The 21,669-nt window shown below is 51.0% G+C and overlaps 1 protein-coding gene across 4 annotated transcripts; it reads left to right on the top strand.

The window, feature by feature from the left end:
* The first annotated feature begins 51 nt into the window (after positions 1 to 51).
* SLC12A9 (solute carrier family 12 member 9) lies at positions 52 to 21,657 on the top strand. 4 transcript variants are annotated; one of them, XM_081131354.1, is made up of 14 exons: positions 52 to 245; positions 12,959 to 13,180; positions 13,341 to 13,475; positions 13,936 to 14,067; positions 14,470 to 14,778; positions 15,443 to 15,550; positions 15,680 to 15,791; positions 16,343 to 16,500; positions 16,608 to 16,690; positions 16,852 to 16,976; positions 17,115 to 17,307; positions 17,478 to 17,652; positions 17,861 to 18,007; positions 20,375 to 21,657. In XM_081131354.1, exons 2-14 carry the CDS (start codon positions 13,000 to 13,002, stop codon positions 21,262 to 21,264), a joined length of 2,748 nt encoding a protein of 915 aa, XP_080987480.1. In that variant the 5' UTR covers positions 52 to 245; positions 12,959 to 12,999; the 3' UTR covers positions 21,265 to 21,657. The 4 variants fall into 4 exon arrangements, with proteins under 4 accessions (XP_080987480.1, XP_080987481.1, XP_080987479.1 ...); XM_081131355.1 differs by lacking the exon at positions 52 to 245 and adding an exon at positions 6,659 to 6,946; XM_081131353.1 differs by lacking the exon at positions 52 to 245 and adding an exon at positions 12,140 to 12,266.
* Positions 21,658 to 21,669: the final 12 nt, after the last annotated feature.

Below are 21,669 nucleotides of genomic sequence, written 5' to 3'. Positions count from 1 at the left end.
ATTCATGAGGGAAGCGGAGCGGGGTGCCGAGTAGAGCAGGTCGGGAAGTTGGGAGAAAGTTTGGAGAAGGGGGAGGGGCGGCAGGCGCGGAGCCCGGGGACCGCCCAGAAGTGCACAGGGTCTGTGCGCTCTGCCCGGGATCACGCGTATCCAGCCCGGGGCCCAGGGACCCCTGGGGCAGGCCTGAGCCCGGCGGACCAGGGAGCGAGAGAAGCACACCCAGCAGCGCGGAGGGCTCCCCAGAGGTGCGCATTATTTTCTTGCGGACTGCGGATTCTGCTGGATTAGCCTGCTACCCCTTAGTTGGCGCAAGGGACGGCGTTTGGGGGAAGCTTTTGAGAATGGAGGGTGGCCCTGTGGGCCCCAAGGCCGTGATCTCAGCTTAGATAACCCTGAAGTGAACGTTCACACAGTCATTCAACAAACATTAAGTATTGGGGACTTACTGTGCGCTCAACCCAGCGCTGAAAAGTGCAGGGAGGAAGTAAGGCAACGGGGTTGAGATGGGAAGGAAGATAGAAAAGTCTAGGAAGCAAGGGAGAGTGAGGGGTCCGGATGGATTCCCCAATCACCGTTCTCATTCTCACTGTCGCGTTTGGGAGGACTCCGCGCCATCCGCAGCCCCGACTCTGGGGCCGGGGCCTGGGCTGCTGCTGTCTTTCCTGAGGCTGTTTCCTGTCTGGCTCCTGGGGGCCCTAGGATGGCTGGGAGGGCTCTTCCTCTCATTGCCACCCCCCCCCCCATACCATCACTTAGAGGGGAGGGTCAAGGAAAGCAGTGAACCTCCTACCAACCCCCTTCTACATCAGGGCACCTAGTGTGAGTCATGGGGTGGATGGAGGGAGCTGCAGGAGTCCTCCAGTGGAAGAAATGGAAGGAAAGGGCTTAGACTCAGAAAGTATTTATGGGGGACAGAGTCTGGAAGAGCTGAGGAGCCAAGAGAGAGGGAAGGAGGAGTCACTGATGCCTGGGGGGCTGCCAAGTGCCTTTAACCCCCCAGAGAGGACAGCCAGGCCTCTAGTGACCTCTTGTCCCAGCTCACTTATCTTCCTGCCACAAGTGGTGCTCCCCACACCCCTGCCCTTCCTCGTTGCCCTGCCTAGGACCTGCTCCGGGGTGGGGGGTCACAGAGGGCAGGAAACAGCCGGCTTGGCTGGAGCCAGGCAGACCTGGTCTGGACTGGGAATACCACCCTTCTTCCTCCCTGATCTAAGTCCAGTCTCCCTTCTCTTATTCAGCTTCTCCAAGTTACACTCCTCCCTGCCCCCACTCCTCCAAAAGTTATGTCTGGGCTCTGCTTGAATTTCTCCTTTGATGGTGGGGGTGGGGGTGGTGCATCATTATGGATGAATCATGATTCTTCGTGATGGGGGGGGGGGTGTGTGTTCGCATGGCCTAAATGGTAGAGACCAAGATACACAGAGAAATGAGGCAAGGTGGAGTGAGGGAGGGGCTGGAGAGACAGAGGGGTGAAATAGTATAATAGCTCACCACAGACTTGAACCCTGTATTTCTGACCCCTGAGAACCAGACCTCCCTCAGCTAGAGAGAAGAGAGCAACTTAGGTAAGAAAATACTCAGTAGATCCTGTATCATTGGGTCCTCAGCTCCCACCCTCCAGCATGTAATTCAGTTCTTAGTACCTAGTATATACCAATAAAAGAATGAATAAAATGAAACTTTTATTGAGCATCTGCTATGTGACAGGTGATCACTGTGCTAGTTTGCAAGATTTGTAAAACATGGCTCCTGGCCTCAAAGATCTTATAATCTGGCAGAGATGCCATTACTTCCCCTTTCCATGGAGAGGAAAGCTGAGATTTTCACTCCAGTGCTCAGGAATCACCCTTGGTCTATCCTGTAGGTGTGAGGTCATTTCCTCCACCCTCTGACCACCCAAGACCACTTCCTAGGCAAGCTATTTCAGTATCCACTAAATTACATTACACAGGTGAGCATCCATGTTTCTACCTGAATGGGCCCAAACAAATCTCAGACTCTCCTTTCTTCACTATTAGAGCACTTAGGGCACTTCACTATCTTCCCACCCCAAATATTAGGCTGTCACCCCATCCCCTGCCCATGCTCAATATACTGCTATCACTTATAGCCATAGCAGTGGAGCACACCTACCCCCCACTCCACCCCTCAATAGCTGGCAGGGCTTTCTTTTTGCTATCCACACCATTACAGTTGTTTGCGGCAGTCTTGGAGTTAGGACTTTTCCTACACATACTAAACAAACAGCTCATCTCCTTCCACCATAAATTATAGAAATTGTCATTCCTCTTTCCATAACCCAGCCCCCGTCCTGAGGCCCATGTAACCCTGTCAAGTCTAGAGTTAAATTTACCTGAAAGCTCAGAAGTTTACACCTCACCTGCCTCGCTCCTCCCCAAAGCCCTGGTTAATGAGTGCCAACAATTTAAACAGTTTTTAAGGTGAATCACAGCATGTGAATGTTTTGAAATGGTCTGGAATCTCATAGCTCTTGTAGGAAAGGAATTTGATAGAGGTTTTGATCTTACCAATAATGAGTCAAAGAGATGCTTATAAACTCAAAAGCCAAAAGAGATATTTATAAATTCAATAATGAAAGGAAAAAATTAAGTTGTTTATACTAGAGGGAAGACTGAGATATAGAGAGAACAGAAAATAATAATACAAAATCATCATCATATGGAGAGGTGCTCAAAGAGTACACCTATAAAAAAAAGGTAGGACATGAGCGTATTATTATTTTTTAATGTTTTTTTTTAAGGATATTTTTATTCATTTTTAAAGAAGCGGGGGGGGGGGGGGAGGCATCAATCTGCTGCCTCCTGCACACCCCCTACCAAGGATCGAGCCCGAAACCTGAGCATGTGCCCTGATCAGGAATCGAACCAGCAACCTTTCAGTGCATAGGACAACACCCAACCAACTGAGCCACACTGGCCAGGGCAGGATGTGAAAGTATTATAAAGGTGTATTGAGTAGTTATTTACTACAAATATATGTTACTTATTTATCTTTTAATTTTAAAAAAATTTTATTTATTGATTTTAGAAAGAGAAACCTTGATTTGTTGTTCCATTTATTTATGCATTCATTGGTTGATTCTTGTATGTGCAATGACTGGGGATCAAACCCACAACTTTGGCATATCAGGATGATGCTCTAACCAACTGAGATACCCGGCCAGGTTGTTTATCTAGCTTTTTAAAAAACAGTATTTGATTACAACTTCTGTACAACCAAAACATAAAACACCACAGTAAAATGATAGCAAAACACATGGTATTTCATTTGCAATGAATGACAAGTGGTTAACATCTTTAGTCATAAATGAGCTTTTATCTAGCTTTGTAATATTTATGGTACTTGTCACCTTAACATTTGCAACCGGTTGTGATTTCTCAATCTAAATAAACATTAACTTTTATACCTAATTTTATATTCATAATTTTGTTTTCTTAATAAGGGTTCCCCAAATTATATAAACTTCAGGCCTGACAAAACCTGAATCCAGGCCTCATCTGATTAGCACAAATCTTCCTGAAATCATCATATACAAAGTTGTATTAGTCACACACGTAAAAGCTTTTATTAATTTATAAGTGATTGTATATTTACTTTTATGTGGCGTTAAACTTCATGAAAGTAGGCACAACATATACTCAATATATATTGTCTGGCCCATAGTAAATGCTCAGTAAATATTTGCTAACTATTTATTCTTTATCAACTAGTCATACTTTAATTCACTCAGCAATTATTATTTTTTTTAACCCTCACCTGAAGGTGTGTTTTTTATTGATTTTAGAGAGAGAGGAAGGGAGAGAGATACAGAAACATCGATGTGAGAGAGAAACTGATCGGTTGCCTCCTGTATGTGCCCCAGCCAGGGATGGAACCCAAAACCTGGGTATGTGCCCTGACCTCGAATCAAACCCGCAACCTTTTGTTGTAAGGGAAAGCGCTCCACCAACATAGCCACACTGACCAGGGCTACTCAGAAATTATTTATTGAGCATTTTACTATGGGCCAGAACTGGGGACACAAAGTCATCCTTTGCCTGCCAGGACTTGACAGCTCAGAGATAGAAATAGCCATGAAACCTCTAACATAGGAAATGTGTTGAGCATAAATTGTGGCATACAGAGGGTCCTATGAGATCAGGAAGAAAGCACACCTAATCCAGCCTGCAGAGTCAAGGTGAGCTTTCTGGAGAAGATGCTGCTGCTTAAATGAGTCATAGAGGAGATTGGCAGGATAGGTTGCTTTAGAGGCAGGAGGAGGAGCCAGATACAAAAGCATGAACATGGTGAGATTGTCCCCAAACTGCTAAGGGTTCACAATGCTGGGGTGTAAAGTGTGAGGACAGTGACAATGGATGAGCTGGGAGAGGTGAGCAAGGGCCAGCCTTAGTCTTTACAGGATCTTTCAGGAGTGCATACTTGTACTGAATACTTTGGGAGCCAATGAAGTGTTTCAGGCAAAGAAACATTGGTGGATTTGTCTAGAAAGACAACTTTGGAGACTGGATTGAAAGGAATCAAGACTGAAGGCAGAAAAACCAAATGCAGTTCTCCAAATGAGTGAGGGCTTGAATCGACATAGGAGTGTATGTGTGTGTGTGTGTATCTTTGGAGAGAACTTAAGAGATATCAAAAAGCTAGAGTAGGCAGGATTTACAACCTGGCTATGGGGATGAGGGAGACCGAAATCAAACATGATTCAAGTTTCAGATTTAGGACGCTTGGTAGGAGCTAGTGAACCAGACCACGGGGAGGAAGATGCTGGGCATGTTGAGTTTGAGATAGTTGTGTACTATTTAGGAGTTCAGAGATAGCTTTTTGGCTGGAGATGCAGGTTAGGGAGTTTTTGGCATATGTGGTAATGTAGGTGGCAGGGGGTGGGAATGGGAGTGTGAAGGAGACTATAGATTGGGAAGACTGAGGAAAACCTTACTACTTCACCTTTTTAAAAAAGCAAACATCATATTTAAATCATCATAAGAACCTTGTTAGACAGGCAGGATGGGTGTTATTATGACATCTACTTTAAAGATGAGACAGGCACCCTGGCCAGGTGACAAAGTTGGTTGGAGTGTCATCCTGTATAACAAAATGGTTGCGGGTTTGATTCTGGGACAGGGCACATACCTGGGTTGCAGGTTTGATCCCTGGTTGGGGTGCATGCAGGAGGCAACCATCGATGTTTCTCTCACTCTCCCTTCCTCTCTCCCTAAAGAATCAATAAAAGCATATCCTCGGATGAGGATTAAAAAAAAATTAAAGATGAGACAGGCTCAAAAGGTTAAGCGACCTGTGCAGTGCACTCACCAGTAGTCAGCAGGTCAGCCTGACTCCTCTGGGGTGCTCTTCCACTGCACCCAGGACAGCCTTACAGTCCCACTTCCAAGGCTCTTTCCTTTTTCTTCTCTCACCCAGGCCAGGTAGAGGGCACTTCCCTCCCTCTGACTTGAAGCCTTTCTCTTGCAGAGCTTCTACTTTCCACTAGCAGTAAAGGGGTGTGATTTCCCCTCTAACATTCACCAGAGCCTTGCCTATCCAGTCTCTAATCTTGGCACTGGGGATAGAAAAATGGACCCTTAGCACTGATGGCACAGCAGAGGACTGAAACCGCTACGACTAGGAGTGAGCATCAGAGAGGCCTGATAGGAAGGAGGGAAAGGAAGAGCTGAGCTCACAGCAGAGGCCAAGGCTACCAGAGGGCAATGAGATGATAAGAAGGGAGGCAAAGAGGCTGGAGGCCAGAGCTAAAAGGGAGAGGTGGGGGGGGGGGGCGTAGAAAGGGGGAGAGGTTGTGGGAGGCTTATTGTCCCAGCAGGGGGAAGTCTTTTGTTTCCTCTCTTCCCTTGGCAGCCTGACAGGATATGAGGCCAAGCCCCCCTCCATGCCAACATCCCTCCACCCACTGGATGCAGCCCTTCCCTTACCATTGTGTCCTTGACAGGAATGGGGCAGGGGCATTGGCTCTAGGAGGGAATTTAAGGATTATTTGTGGCTGGGAGATAGGCTACCAGGGTCCTGAAGGGACAGAAGCTCCTGGGCTGGTTCATGGAGCTTGGCAAGGGCCTGCTCTGTGCCTGGGGAGGAGCAGGAAATCACGCTTGGGTGGGGCAGCACAGAGGGTAGCAGGTCAGGCCAGGGGCCCGTAGGCTGGGCCCCAGGGGAGATGACGCTGGGCTTCGGGCTTCTCCCAGCCCCCACCGTTCCAGCCTCGGCCAGGCCTGAGAGCTCACCTGAACCCCGCGTTCCCCCACCCCCTCCATTCCCTAAGGTTGACATCACTCCCACCATCTACTAGATGCATCTAGTAGAGCCCAGCAAACTCAGGTGACATGCCTGGGCCCTTCACATCTACTTCCCTGGACTCCCTGCCTCCCCGAGATCTAGAGTCTGGCCCCCACTGCGGCTCTGCAGGAACCCTAGATTTCATTCCTCCCCTCCGCTCCCTCCGGGCCGAGTTTGCTCCATCAGCTGTTCCTTCAGGAAGGGCGCCCCGCTCAGCCTCGCCTCTCTTCCCGAGCCTTTTGTTTGCTGGGTCTGCAGGAAATTGTAGGGGCGGTGGCCAAGGGCTCATCAGTCCCAGGGGCCTGAGGGAGGGGGGTCCGGACTAACTAGGCTTAACCCAGGGGAGCTCTCGGCTGGGGTAGGGAGGGTGGATCCCCAGGAACGCGCATTTAGGGCTTGAGTTCGGAGGGGGGCACTCCGGGGGCGGGCACTTTGGATGTCCTAGTCCCGGACAGGCGGACTGGGTGTGTGCTAGGGGATCCTTAGAACTAGCGGCTGGACAGAGACTCCGAAGTCACCAAATATGAGCCAGGAGCCAAGGCGAGGGGAGAAATGCCACAACTTCATCCTACATGCCTCGGATCCCGGGAATCCCAATCGGTGGGAAGGCGCCAGGCAGGTTTGACCGAGCAGCCTCTGAGAAGTAACTTAGCTTTTCCTTCCCCTCCTTAAAAATGGTGGGGAGGAGGACCCGCAAGTAGCCCCAGAATTCGCGCTTCCTGGGACGCTACCGCAGACTGGGCGGCGGCGCGCGCGCTCTAGCGCGGCGGCGCCCTCTCGTTGGTCGTCCTCTCTGAGGCCGCTCCGGGCGCCGCCATCTTCCCTTCCCGGACGGGGGGGCGGGGCCGCTGCGCTCACGTGAGGAGCGAGCCCGGGTCCTCGAGGGCTCCTGCGGTCCGTCAAACCGGGTGTTAAGGGCCGCCCGAGCGCCAGGACTGGTGGAAGTATGGAGCGACAGCAGCGAAGAAAACAGGATTTCTTATTTTGTGGAGCTTAACTTTATATTGGGAGGAGGCAGTCAATGAACAAGAGAAACAAATAAATGACATTAGATGGTGTTAAGGGCTCTAAGGGGAAAAAAAGTAGGAAAGGGGATAGAAAGAAAAATGTGGCTCAATTTTAAATGGGGTTGGCGGAGAAGATTTCACTAAAGATATCATTTGAGTCCAGAAGACAGAGGAGGCTCGTGCCCTGTGAACCACAGCACGTTCTAGGTAACAGTCCAGAGACCATTGCGGGGCAGGAGCAGATGAGCGGAGGTTGGGAAAGGATGTAGGTTGGGCAGGGCTTCAAGGGGAGGTTGGCCATATAATATATAGACGACTCTGGATCACGTCTCAGCAGAGGAAAGGCTGTTAATACATATGACAAGGCAACAGGCATAAACTTGTAATAGGACTGTAGTCAGTGAATCAGGAAGTGAGTACGGCTACCCTATGTATAAGGGCCTTTGGCTGTTACTTTGAGGAAAATGGAAAAATCACTGGAGAGTTTTGAAAAGAGAAGTGTCATGACTAATATTTGTTTTAATAGCATCACTTAAACTGCTCTGTTGAGAATAGACTAAGAACAAGGGGAGAGTAGGAAACCAGTTAGGGGGCTAGTGCAGTAATTTGGGTAAGACATGATGGTGGCCTGGAGTAGGGTGATAAGATGTGGTTTGATACTGGATACTGGCTGTATTTTAAAAGCAGAGGCAAAGGAATTGCTGATGAGTTGGATGTTGGGCATGAGAAAGAATATTCAAGCATAACCCCAAGGTTTTTGACCTAAGCAACTGGGAAGGTGGGAGGATCACAAGAGGAGTAGGTTGTGGGGGTAAGTTTAGGCATTTGATTTTAGACATACCAAGTTTTAGTTAAATTTGTAGTTGGACATATGGTCTGAAATTTAGGGTAGAGATCTGGGCTGGGGATACACCCATGGGGACACTATTATAGAGATAGTATTTAAAACTATGAGATTGAATGAGATCATCAAGAGAATGGGTGTAAATGGTGAAAAGAAGTCAGAGAATTGAGCTTTCAGCGCTCAATAGAACCTCCAGTCCACAGTGACCTCTTGGCTGTTCCTCCAACAACGCCTAGGGGTACTCCTGAGTTAAGAGGAGAGATGAGCCCTGGCCTGTGTGGCTCAGTTGGTCGGGCATCATCTTGTGCACTGAAAGGTTACCGGTTTGATTCCTGGTCAGGACACATGCCGGGGTTGTGGGCTTGATTCCCGGTAAGGGGTGTGCAGGAGGCAGCTGATTGCTATTGTGCTTTCACATTGATGTTTCTCTCTCTTTCTCCCTCCCTCTCCCTTCCTCTCTCTCTAAAAATCAATTTAAAAATTAAAAAGAAACACACCACCACAGGAAAGATGAGGAAGAACCAGCAAAAGGGAGAGAGGAGGAGGAAATCTATGAGAGTATGATGTTCTAGAAGCCATATGAGGAAAGTGTTGAAGGAGAAGGTAGTGACCAAGTATGTCAAATGATGCCAGTAGTTTAGTAAAATGAGCAGAGCAATGAACCATGGATTGACCAACTGGAAGTCACTGGTGACTTGAGCAGTTTGCCTTTTGCTGAGGGGCAAAAGCCTAAGTGTAGCGGGTTTAAGAAAAACAGAGGAGGGGATTGGAAATGACTAGTATAGACAACGCATATAAGAAGTTTTGCTATAAGGAAGAAACAGCAAAGAAATAGAGTGATGATGAGGGGAGGGTAATAGATCCCAAAAAATCTTATTATTTTTTTTTCTTTTTAAGACAAGAGAAATAAAAGCATAGTTGTATACTTTTCATTTGTATAATGGGAATGAAAACAAGATGATGACATGGGACCTAGTGGCCAGTTAACCATAACTGGGAGCATGATCAATTCATCCCTAGTAACAGGAGAAAGTGTAGTGGGTAGATAGGAGCTCTCAGAGTCTCATCTGATGGCTTTTGTTTTCTCATTTGGGAAGCAAGGCAGTGAGCTGAGAGAACAGTGGGGGAAACACTGGAGGGTTGAGGAGAGAGGTGAAGATTTAACAGTTATTTAGGAGTGTGGGAGAGTAAATAGACTAGAGAAATCTTATCTGAGTGCTGGGCAGCATTAAGGACCCACTTACGGTTCATGGTCATGAATTTGAAATGAGAATGGCTGCCATGGTTGGGTGTTTTCTCTAGCTACATTCAGCTGCTTGGTCAGGCTCAGGGTAGACAGAAAATTGTGTTTACCAGGGTTGTGGTTTTGCCAGGAGGTGTAACTGAGAGAGGGGCAAGGGAGTGCTTTTCACTGACTGTGACCTTTAAGCTGGTAAAAAAGGAAACGAGTGGGAGACAGTGGAAAGAGGGCAGAATCAATGGATTGGGGATTCAGTGAAGTAGAGGATTGCTGGGGTCAGGGCATGACAAAGACCCTCTCCTTGACCAAACTTCAGTCTGGTTCCTCTGAACCCTCTTCTGGACTAGGTCTTTACCTTGGCCCCCATCATTGCTGGGCCTGCCTAATTCAGTTTAGAGAGATATCTGATATCTGGTTACCCTGGCCTGTCTTCAGCAAGAATCCTCTTAAGTCTTTTTTAAAAAATATATGTTTTTATTGATTTCAGAGAGAAGAAGGGAGAGGGAGAGAGAGAGAGATAGAAACATCAATGATGAGAGATGGTCACTGATCGACTGCCTTCTGCACACCCCCTGCTGGGGATCCAGCCTGCAACCCGGGCATGTGCCCTGACTGGGAATTGAACCCCGATCTCTTGGATCATAGGTCGATGCTCAACGACCTAGCCATGCCAGTTGGGCCTGTTAAATCTTTTTAGCTAGAATCCCCCTATTCTTGGTATTTCCTCTTAGTAATTTTCTATTTATTGGCCCCCTCATTCTGCTTGTTAGGTATAAATCCCCAGCTGTCTTTACTGTATTTGAGGGTTGAACTCCACCTTTCTCCCCTATTGCGATAGTCTTGACACCTATTGCAATAGTCCTGAATAAAGTCTTTCTTATCCTTTTAACAAACATTCAATTAATTTTTTCTCAACAGGCCTACTAGATGAGGTGAACAGAAAGAGGGAGGGCCTGCAGAGGCCTGTTCTGGGAGCACGGGGGATTCAGTGGGTTCCAAAATCAGGCCTATTTTTGGGAAACACCGAGGCCTATGGTTGGCCTTGGACCTACTAGTTGGCTGGTGAGAGGCCTTGGGGTGAAAGCTTGGCTGGGGGACCCGGGCCTGACAATTTTCAAGCCATGGATTATTTCTGGTTTTAGTGCTAATCGAGATTGGAGTCCATGAACACTTTGAGTGGGACGGTTGGCACTATAATTCTTGCCAAACTGGGAGGTGCAGAAATCAAAGTAGTAGGCAGGAGGGGAGACTTTTGGCTGGTTGTTGAGTTCTCATTCTGAAATGTCTGAGGTGTTTGGGGACAACTCCTTAGGCCTCTAGAGTTACCAGAAACCACAGATGATGAACTTATTGAGGGGTGGACAGAGACTGTGTGCTGATTTTCATGTTCTGATTTGGAAAAAAAAGAAAAAGAAAAAGAAAGAAAGAGGGAGGGCCTGCAGTTTTTGGAAAGGACAAAGTATTACCACTGTGTTGGTGATGAATAAGATCTATGAGGAAGTGGAATTTAAGTAACTGCAGGCCAGGGTGTTGGAAGTCTCATCAATGTAGATATTGAAATCATCAAAAATTGTGGCAGGATGGTGTTGGAGAGATCCAGGAGCCACACTCTGTGTTGAGGGCAATAGAGATGACCACTGGAAATCCCACAGTTTAACTGTTCATGAGACCTCTCCCTGGCAAAGCCACATTTTGGTTGGTTTGAGCCCCTTCCTCTCCTAAGTAAATGCTGCAGATAATTTACAGTGAAAGACCAGTGGGGAGGAAAAGTGGTGTTCATTTCCTGAGGCTCAAATGACAGTATAACCATAAAGGAAAGTTAGGAATTTATTACTGAAGCTCTCTAAGCTTCAATTTCCTAATGAAAAATAGAAATAATAGCAGTACCTACTTACTTCACAGAATGGTTATGCATATTTAATGTAGCACTCCATGCAAATGATAATATTGTTTCGGCATTGTTCTCAAGTGCCTATTCGTTTAACTGTCAGAGTAACCTTATGCGGGAGACTGCAGTTAATACCGTTTACAGATGAGAAACGTTGCGAGGTGGTGCTGATGTTGCTGGTACCTGAAGAGAATGAAAAGGGGGTCCTAACTTCCGGAGGTTCACAATTCCTCTAATTTTTGCTAGAGAGGAGAACACCATATCCCCATGGCACAAAAGCCAGCGGCAGATGGAGAAGAGGATCGGCTGTGCCCTGCGCCTTCAGGGCTTGTCTGGATGAGCGGCCAAAGGCTCCCTCCGGTGGCGGAAGCAAAAAGCGCAACTGGTGGGCTGGATCGGGCGGGAGGGGAGGGCACCTGGGGTGTGTAGTGAGGCCTGGGTCCAGCGGACATTCGGGGATTCGAGAGGCTGGAGTAGGACCCCCGAAGGCGTGGAACAGCAAGGCCCCGCGTTCCTGGCGACGCACCTAGGTCTGGTGTCGCGGCCCCGCCCACCTGGAGACCGCCTGCTGTCCTAACCACAAGCCCCTGTCATTGGTGGCTCTTCCGGATGCCTCTGAGCTCCGTCCGGGTGGGGTCCTGCCAGGGCTACGGGTGTTGGTTTGCATCAGGGTGATGAGAGCTGTAGGAGCCCAGGCCTACACCCAGCCGGAGACGCGCGCCTGAGGGGCTACCCGGCTAGCGCCCGGACGCACGTGGAGAGGGAGCGGCGCGGGCCAATAGAGCCTGGAAGGGGCGGGGCTTCTCCGGGCGCGCCCACGGGGCGGGGCCGGACCCGGGACCAATGGGCTCGCGTGCTGGGGGGGGCAGGCTCCGGGCCTGGCATCCCGGTAGCTGCAGCTGTCCTTTCCGGTACCCGTGCCCCCTCCTCCCGTAGCGGACCCCTCTCGGGGATCACCCCAGAGCAGCTGCGTCCTCCGGGTGGGTGAGTGAGCGCTCTGCCGCCCTCGGGCTGTGCGGGTGCTCCTGGCCATGGAGAACGGGATCGCGGCCCCCTCCTCCGGGAGAAAGTGGGCAGGAACCGGTTGGAGGAGGAGGATCCACCTTGTGTTGCCTGCCTGTGTTTCTGTTTTGATAATCGAAGGGTGTATTTGGGGGGTGCCTCATGCGGTGGGAAGCATCTGATGAGGCCAAGAAGAGGAGCTGGTTTAAGATGGGATGAAGGAGAGGGTTGACGGAGGGTGGGTCGTGGGATGATTTGGAAGTTTCTCATTGCCCGTAGGTAAGGCGATTGTATTGGGGGGAGTGTCTCAGTACTGCAGAGGAGGGGGTGAGGAGGGCTTCCTGCTCATAACTCACTTCCCTTTTGGGGGATTTGCTTCCTCTTCTACTGCTAGTTAAGAAGGAAGAGGATATTTTCCCCTTTCAAGAACCACTGCCATCCCTAGTCTCAGGGATGTAGGGAAAGGGGTGGCCCTCGGGAGCTGAAAGGGGTCTTGATATTCAAATTCTGCCATTGTTGGGGCAGTGGCCAGGGCCAGTCAGCCCCCCCACTAACTCTTATGTGTGTTTCCTTGCAGCTCTCCCTTTGGGTGTGAGGCTTCTGGGTGTTTGCTTAGAGGTGTTTTGGGGGGGCTCAGTGGAGCTGATTTCCATTCAGCACACTCTCTTGTGCAGGTCTCATAATCCATTGCTGCTTCCTCTACCTGCTCTCAACCATGGCCAGTGAAAACTCTCCTTTGCTGGCCTACCGGCTCTTGGGGGAAGAGGGGGTTGCCTTCCCTGCCAATGGGGCCGGAGGACCTGGAGGCGAATCTGCCCGGAAGCTCTCCACCTTCCTGGGTGTGGTGGTGCCCACGGTCCTGTCCATGTTCAGTATAGTTGTCTTCCTGAGGATTGGTGAGTGGATGTGGGGAGGGGCTTACTAGGGGGTGCAGTGGGTAGCAGGGGGCCTGGGATGAAGTTGTGGAAGGGCTGGAGGTTACTGAGGACCAATGGGTGAGGGGTGGGGGTGGGGGGGTGAGCCACCCTCTGACCTGCTTTCCCACTCCTGTTCCAGGGTTCGTGGTGGGCCATGCTGGGCTGCTGCAGGCTTTGGCCATGCTCCTGGTTGCCTACTTCATCCTGGCACTCACCGTGCTCTCTGTCTGTGCCATTGCCACCAATGGAGCTGTTCGGGGTGGTGGAGCCTATTGTATCCTCCAACATTGATGTATTGGGGCCTGGCCTCTTCCATCTTGTAGAGAGGAGGAAGGGGCTGCTCCCTCCATCCCCTGGGGGGTGGCAGGGCAAGAGGGAGGCAGTTTATAATGAATACTCCGAAGGCAGGCTGATATGGGGAAAGTGACCAACATAGCTTTACATGTTAGCGCCACTTTCTAGTCCATCAGGTATCTTCCAGCTGTCATTTTGGTTCTCCTAACAGTCTTGTCAATTAGATTGTGTTCATTTTACAGAGGAGGAAACTGGAACTCAAGAGCATCAGGGACTTGTGTGAAGCCACATGGCTTGGGAGTGACTGTGCTGGGACACATTACCCCTGGGAACACATGCAGGGAGACCAGACCTGGAGGGTCAGCTACAGAGTGCTTTGTGCCAGGGCCCTTCCTCACGCTCCTTTTCCCTTAACACTCACCTCTTGCTTCCACTTTTAGTCATGATCAGCCGCACCCTGGGGCCTGAGGTTGGAGGCAGCATTGGCCTCATGTTCTACCTGGCTAATGTCTGTGGCTGTGCTGTCTCCCTGTTGGGGCTGGTGGAGGCCGTCCTTGATGTCTTCGGGGCTGGTTTGTTCTCCCCACCCTGATCATGGGAGCTCTATGGGTTTGCAGGGTCTGGGATGCTGGAATCATGAAGGAGAGAGGCCCTTTCCAGGAGAGGGGCAAAGTGCCCCATTAGCTTGTCTCTTTAAGCTTTTACCATATGCTTGGCCATGTATCGATGTCCAAGAGACTGTCCTGGTCCACAGAAGCTTACCATCTAGTCTCAGAGGCCAGGCTAATACCCCTAAAATCAACAGTAAGATTGGTGTACCCACTAGGCAGGGCTAGGATGCTGGGGTTCAGTTTAGTAAGGGAAGAGGGAAGATGGCCTTTCTGAGGATGGGGGTGGGTTCTGTTCCTGCTTTGTGTCATGGTTGGGGTCCCTCCTAGGGGCTTGACCTTCTAACTCTGTTCCTTCCTCTGCAGATGCCACAGGGTCCAGTGGGCTCCGAGTCCTGCCCCAGGGCTATGGCTGGAGTTTGCTTTATGGCTCCCTGCTGCTGGGCCTGGTGGGCGGAGTCTGCACCCTGGGGGCTGGCCTCTATGCCCGTGCCTCCTTCCTCACATTCCTTCTGGTCTCTGGTTCCCTGGCCTCAGTGCTGGTCAGCTTTGTGGCTGTGGGGCCCAGGGTCATCCAATTAACCCCTCGGCCTGGCCCCAATGGCTCCTCCCTGCCACCCCAGGTTGGCCACTTCACCGGCTTCAATAGCAGCACCCTGAAGGCCAACTTGGGCGGTGAGCTGGGCTTGTGGGTGCTGGGGTTCTCAGGGCTAGGGGCAGGCATGTGTGGGGGCTGGGCCCTTGGAATCTCTGCATGAGAACAGATGTCAGAGAGAATTGGGGACAGGAGATCTGGACCTCTGAGCAGAGCAGTTTAATTAAGATCTGTTGGGTGTGAGTTGGCTTCTGTGTGTTTGGCCTAGCGGGAGCCAGAGTTGACCGCAAGACAGTCACTGCCTTAGAGGAACTTGTTTAGCTGGAGAGATAAGATGTATATTCAGGAAACAATTAAATAGCATAATAGACTGAATGTGATTCAAGAAGACAAGAATCACAGAGGAGTCAAGAGGAGCCAGATGGAAGTATGGGCTGGGGAGGCAGGAATAGGTAGAGCTGGAGGCGGCCTGAGGTAGGCTGGGGAATTCAGGTAGGCTCTGGAGGGACTGTGTCTCAGGAAAGAGCATGGGTGAGCCCTGGAGGGAGGGAGAGAGTATATAGGAGAAGGAAGTGATGAGGAGCTGAGCCAGGCCCAGTGATGGGTCAGGGATGGGGTCTTGGTGAGTTTGGTGGGGGAAATAGGGGGCTTGTGGAATGTAAGGAGCGGTGGCAGGGCCAAGACGCCTGGATCACTAGGAGAGATGTTGATACCCTCTCCTCCCTGGGGACAATCCCTCCTCAGCTGGCTACGCAAAGGACTACACCACGGGGGCCATGATGACCTTCGCCAGCGTCTTTGCTGTCCTTTTTAATGGCTGCACGGGCATCATGGCTGGGGCCAACATGTCTGGTGAGAGTCCCTGCCTACTGTCTCTTGGGGGTGTGAGGCTGCCACCCTGTGCCCCTACCTGGGTGCTGAGGGCTCAGGGATGCAGATGGTGGAAGACTGACCTCTCTCCCTCTACTCCCCTCCCTCCAGGGGAGCTGAAGGACCCCAGCCGGGCGATTCCTCTGGGCACCATTGTGGCTGTTGCCTACACTTTTTTCATCTATATCCTGCTTTTCTTCCTCTCCAGCTTTACCTGTGACAGGTGCCTGGGGAGGGAGTGAGCCTGGCCCTTTAGGGTGTGAGGGGGTTGTTGGGTCAAGGCTGATGTACCTGGATCATTAAGATTGCACATGCTGGGGGACAGATACCCAAGTTGTTGGGGTATAGAAAAAATGGGAACTGTTTCTCCCATGAGAGAGAGATGGAGCTGCTGCTGCCGATGGAAGGGCTGGCTAAGTGGTAATAGATAACCCGCATCCAGCATTTGCCATGTGCCTAGTACCATAGTAAGCACTTGGTTTGAGGGTGGGGACTGGCTTTCTAGTCAATTTCTATAAACAGTTGGCTCCTTGTGCATATACTGTTGGGAATGTCTGTCATGTGATTAATTCCAGAGCAGCTCAGTGATAACCAGTGAATGCTAAGTGTATCCCTCTGGCACACTTGATCTATTACTGTGGTCCTTTAGATAGGGGCTGGATCAGTTGAGAATTTAACCTCTTAACCTCACACAATATTGTGATTGCTGTTCTCGCAAGGACCCCACATGGTTGCACGTTTCTTTTCCATGTCCCCTTCTTTTCCTTCCTGTAGGATCCTGCTACAGGAGGATTATGGGTTCTTTCGTGCCATTAGCCTATGGCCCCCACTGGTGTTGATTGGTATCTATGCCACATCTCTCTCGGCCTCCATGAGCTGCCTTATTGGTGCCTCCCGCATCCTCCACGCCTTGGCCCAGGATGACCTCTTTGGTGTGCAGTCCCCTGCCTCCTTGCCCAGCTCTGAGCATGTCCTCTGTGTTCGTCTCAATCTGTGCTTGGCCCTGGCTAATGTGTCTGCTGTGTTTCTGTTTGCACAGGAGTGATCTTGGCACCAGCCAAGGTGGTATCCAGAGGGGGAAATCCCTGGGGGGCCGTGCTCTATTCATGGGGCCTAGTACAGGTAAGTTTTTCTCTTTAATCTGCCCTTCCCTTCACCCTAAGCCCCTTCTGGTTATGCTTGGAGGAGCTTAGGTGTGGTCTGGGAGACTTAAATGGAAAGGCAGGATGCATTAGCATTTGGTGGGGAGTAGCTCAATTTCCAGCCTCTTGGTCCTTGTCCAGTTGGTGCTCCTAGTCGGGAAGCTAAACACACTGGCTGCTGTGGTTACTGTCTTCTACTTGGTGGCCTATGCTGCAGTGGATCTGTCCTGCCTGAGCCTGGAGTGGGCTTCGGCCCCCAACTTCCGGTGAGAGAATGCCTGTGTCCCCTGAAAAAGAGGGAGGAATGGGAAAGACTCAAACCAAGGGGGTAAGTCTGGGAATGGAATGGAGTGGTCTGGTGTTCAGGGCTGGCCCTGAGTGTCCTTCTCTCTGTCCACCTGCAGCCCTACCTTCAGCCTGTTCTCCTGGCACACCTGCTTGCTGGGGGTAGCCTCCTGCCTGCTCATGATGTTTCTCATCAGCCCTGGGGCTGCTGGCGGCTCCCTGCTGCTCATGGGCCTGCTTTCTGCCCTGCTCACAGCTCGAGGCGGCCCCAGCAGCTGGGGCTATGTCAGCCAGGCCTTGCTTTTCCACCAGGTTGGGGGAGCTCAGAGGAAGGTGGGGAGGGGAGGAGGCAGTCTGGGAAAACCCACCCTACAAAGAGGCTTCCTCTTCCCTTGGCTAGAGTTGGGGTTCCTGTCTGGTAGGTGTTGAGTGGGGGTTGCTTACTTGAGCCCTTCCTCCCCACTACCTCACCCTGACCCCAGGTGCGTAAATACCTGCTCCGACTGGACGTGCGGAAGGATCATGTGAAGTTCTGGCGACCCCAGCTGCTGCTCCTGGTGGGGAACCCTCGGGGTGCCCTGCCTCTGCTGCGATTGGCCAACCAGCTCAAGAAGGGAGGCCTCTATGTGCTGGGCCATGTCACTCTGGGAGACCTTGGTGAGTTGCCCTCCACTCCTCCTTTGCTTCTCAGTCTCAGACGTTCTTGGTGTTCTTTGTGTCCCAGAGGCCTCATGCTTCTTCCCAGAAAACCCTTCCAACCAGCACACAGCCATGCCTGGAACTTTCTCTTCAGCCTATCTGGGATTTGGACTCTAGGAGAAAGTACCTGAGTTTGGCCCACATTTGCTGCCTTCCTTCTTCGTAGACTGCCTGCCCTCGGACCCTGTGCAGCCACAGTATGGAGCATGGCTGAGCCTTGTGGACCGGGCCCAGGTGAAGGCCTTTGTGGACCTCACCCTCTCACCTTCTGTGCGCCAGGGGGCTCAGCATCTGCTGCGGATCTCAGGCCTTGGTGAGGTGCTCCTCCCTGGGTCCCCTCTGACCTTTCTGTGGCCCTTTTCAGTCTCTGCTAACCTCCCCGCCACAACCCAAGAGAGTAAACCACAGATTGCAAACTCCAAAAGGAACCCACAGTCTAGTTCACATAAGGCGTGGCACTCAAAGATAACAGACAGTATGTGATTAGATTTTGGAAGAGATGATTTAGGACTAGAGATGGGGTGACACATTATTTTTTTGATCCAAGAATTGGGGCACAGGTTCTGAAGAGCATGTTGTATTTCTGGGGACAATGGGAGTATTATCTGAAGCTGGGGCTGCCCCATCAAATCTATGACAGATGTTTTCTAACCACTGGAGTTCAGAGAAAGGAAGACCACTGTTTACTTATGTGGTCAGCAAAGGTTTTGTAATGAGATGGTATCTCAGCTGGGCCTTGAAAGGGATGGAAAAGTCGGGAGTTGTGTAACAAAATAGCTTCCGCAAAGATTCGGAGGGTTTGTGGGACTGATGCTTTTGGGGGGAGTGAAAGAATCCCAGCTTGTGGCTGTTGTTGTGCTGAGGCCCCTGGCCTTGCACCCCAGCTTCCTCCACATCCATGCCCAGCTGCCTCCATTTTTCTTAATCTCAGGACTGGCATCTGTCCCCACTCTGAGTGCATGCTTCCTTTTCCACTTAGAATCTGGCTAAAGATCAAGTGTTGGACATTGCCCCGTTGGGTGTAAATCAGAACCCTGGAAAATGCTCAGGAGGGAGTGTGACTAGTTTAATTGGCAAGATCAGCTGGAGTTCATACCTGCTGAGGTGTTTTGGGATGTTATCAAGCATTATGAGAGCCCCTGGAGCATCTGAGCACCTGGTCTCTTTTATGGGGAAACCTGTGCCAGGAGACCACTACTTTCATGAAATTTATCCTGCAGAAAATGATTCAAATAAAAGGAAAAAGATTTCCTTTATTTAAAAAAAAAGGTTTTATTGATTTCAGAGAGAGGAAGGGAGAGGGAAAGAGAGTTAGAAACATCAATGATGAGAGAGAATCATCCATCAGCTGCCTCCTGCATGCCCCCTACTGGGGATCGAGCTCAAAACCCAGGCATGTGCCCTGACTGGGAGTCGAACCATGACCTCCTGATTCATGGGTCAATGCAGAACCACTGAGCTACACCGGCTGGGCAGATTTCCTTTACATAGTAAATTCTCATGGCAGCCCATTTGTTTCAAGAGAAAGGATCTTAGAAGAGGTCTCGGAGTCAGCCCTCCTAAAGGGAGAAAATTATCTGATTCCACATTGGTTGTTCAAAAATTAAAAACCAGGAGCTGTTGGCAGGAAGTTGGAGCACTGTGGTTGGTACACACACCAGCCTAGAGGCTCAGAAAATGGGCTCTGGTTCTGGCTGCATTATGTTACCTGCCACCCCTGTATCTACCAGCCATGAACCTTTGGGCAGGGGACTTCACTGCTCCGTGCCTCAGTTTCCCTATCTGTAAAAGGGAGTAGCCCTAGCTGTTTTGACTCAGTGGTTAAAACATCGGCCTGCTGACTGAAGTATCCTGGGTTCAGTTCTGGCCAACGGCATGTACCTCGGTTGCAGGCTCAATCCCTGGTCCCTGTTAGGGTCGAGGCTTGTGGTGGGGGCAACCAATCAATGTGTCTCTCTCACATCGATGTTTCTCTCTCTCTCTCTCTCTCCCCCCCCCTTCCACTCTCTCTGAAAAACAATGGAAAAAATATCCTCTGGTGAGGATTAAAAAAAAAGGGGGTGGTGGTACGTAAAGAGTCCCTATGAGATGGCATTGCTTCAAGGATCAGTGAATTAAATAAAACACAAAGTGCTTTCAACAGGACACGGCTCCTGGTTAGCATGCAGATGTTAGCTGTCCCTTTTCCAGGGATCATGCTTTGGACATGCCATCATTAGGGAAAAAGATTGCGCAGCCCCAGCACCCAGTACTCATCCTCCCCACCAGGGTCCGGTGGCTATTTCTCTGGATATTGAGGCCATAAGCTTGACTAATCAGGGGTCTGGGCTGCCCAGTGGAGTCAGACTCTCACCTCCCATCATGAAAAATGTGTTGCTAGAAGCTTGGAGTGAATACATCTTACTGACCCCGAAAGTGCTCATTAGTTAAAAGAAACCTAAGGTGAACTTTGCCTATTTAAATGGGGGGATTAGTCATGGAGATAAATCAAATAAATGCATGAGAAAGTGTTTGGGAAAACTAAAAGTCATTATGCCCTCAGAACCCAACACAGTACAAACAAATGTCACACTTGATGTTGCCATCAGTATATATGAGTGGATGTGTATATCGTGGTGTAAACTCAGTTGGTGAGTCTGATTCCTGTTGGTTCCTTCCTATCTCCCCCTCTCTGTCCCAGGTGGCATGAAGCCCAACACGTTGGTCCTGGGTTTCTACGATGATGCTGTACCCCAGGATCACTTCCTGACAGACCCAGCTTTCTCTGAGCCTGCCGACGGCACCCAGGAGAGCGGGTCCCCAGCCCTGAGTACCCTGTTCCCTCCACCCCGGGCTCCTGGGAGCCCCCGGGCGCTAAGTCCCCAGGACTACGTGGCCACAGTAGCAGATGCACTCAAGATGAACAAGAATGTGGTTCTGGCACGGGCCTGTGGGGCCCTGCCCCCTGAGCGGCTAAGCCGGGGGTCTGGAGGCACCTCTCAGCTGCATCATGTGGATGTCTGGCCCCTCAACCTGCTTCGGCCCCGGGGTGGCCCTGGCTACGTGGACGTCTGTGGCCTCTTCCTGCTGCAGATGGCAACCATCTTGGGCATGGTGCCTGCTTGGCACAGTGCCCGGCTCCGGATCTTCTTGTGTCTTGGGCCTCAAGAGGCTCCTGGGGCTGCTGAGGGTCGTCTCCGGGCACTCCTGAGCCAGCTGAGAATCCGGGCTGAGGTGCAGGAGGTGGTGTGGGGTGATGGGGCTGGGGCTGGAGAACCTGAGGAGGAGGAGGAAGGGGACTTTGTGAACAGTAGGCGGGGAGACTCTGAGGCAGAGGCCCTGGCTTGCAGTGCCAACGCCCTGGTTCGGGCCCAGCAGGGGCGTGGCAGAGGTGGAGGGCCTGGTGGGCCTGAGGATGAGGATGGCGAGGAGGGGCCCACCACGGCCCTCACCTTCCTGTACTTGCCACGGCCACCTGCTGATCCTGCCCGATACCCCAAATACCTGGCGCTGCTAGAGATTCTGAGCCGAGATCTGGGCCCTACGCTGCTCATTCATGGTGTCACCCCTGTCACTTGCACTGATCTCTGATGCCCAGTTCCTAAAGTAGAGTGTCCAGATATGGTGGCCCACCTTGATTAGCAGATGAGGAGGGGAAGGGCTGCCTCCTGCCAGGCCTGCACATGGGACACAGAGCCAGGTGGAAGTATTAGGGGATCTTGAGCTAGGGCATCTCTAGACCTCTAGGAGAGGGGCCCTAGCCCACTAATTAATGCAGGACAGCTGTCCCCCCGCCAGGGGAGGGAGTCAGCTCTGCCCCCTCCTTCCACTCACCGGTGCCTTGATGGGGGCTAGGTCTCTGCTGGTGACCCTAGGCTACCTCAGTCTCCCCTCACCTGACAGACTCACTGACCCCTGAGGTTTGATGTTTTGTTCTGTTTTATTTTTCTAACTGCTGAAAAGTGAATAAAAGACCCAAACCTTACGGGCTGGCTA

The sequence above is a fragment of the Miniopterus schreibersii genome, assembly GCF_964146895.1.
Source record: "Miniopterus schreibersii genome assembly, chromosome: 3".
NCBI classification, from domain to species: domain Eukaryota; kingdom Metazoa; phylum Chordata; class Mammalia; order Chiroptera; family Miniopteridae; genus Miniopterus; species Miniopterus schreibersii.
Note: the sequence above shows the minus strand (reverse complement) of the source record. Positions and strands in the feature narration are given on the sequence as shown.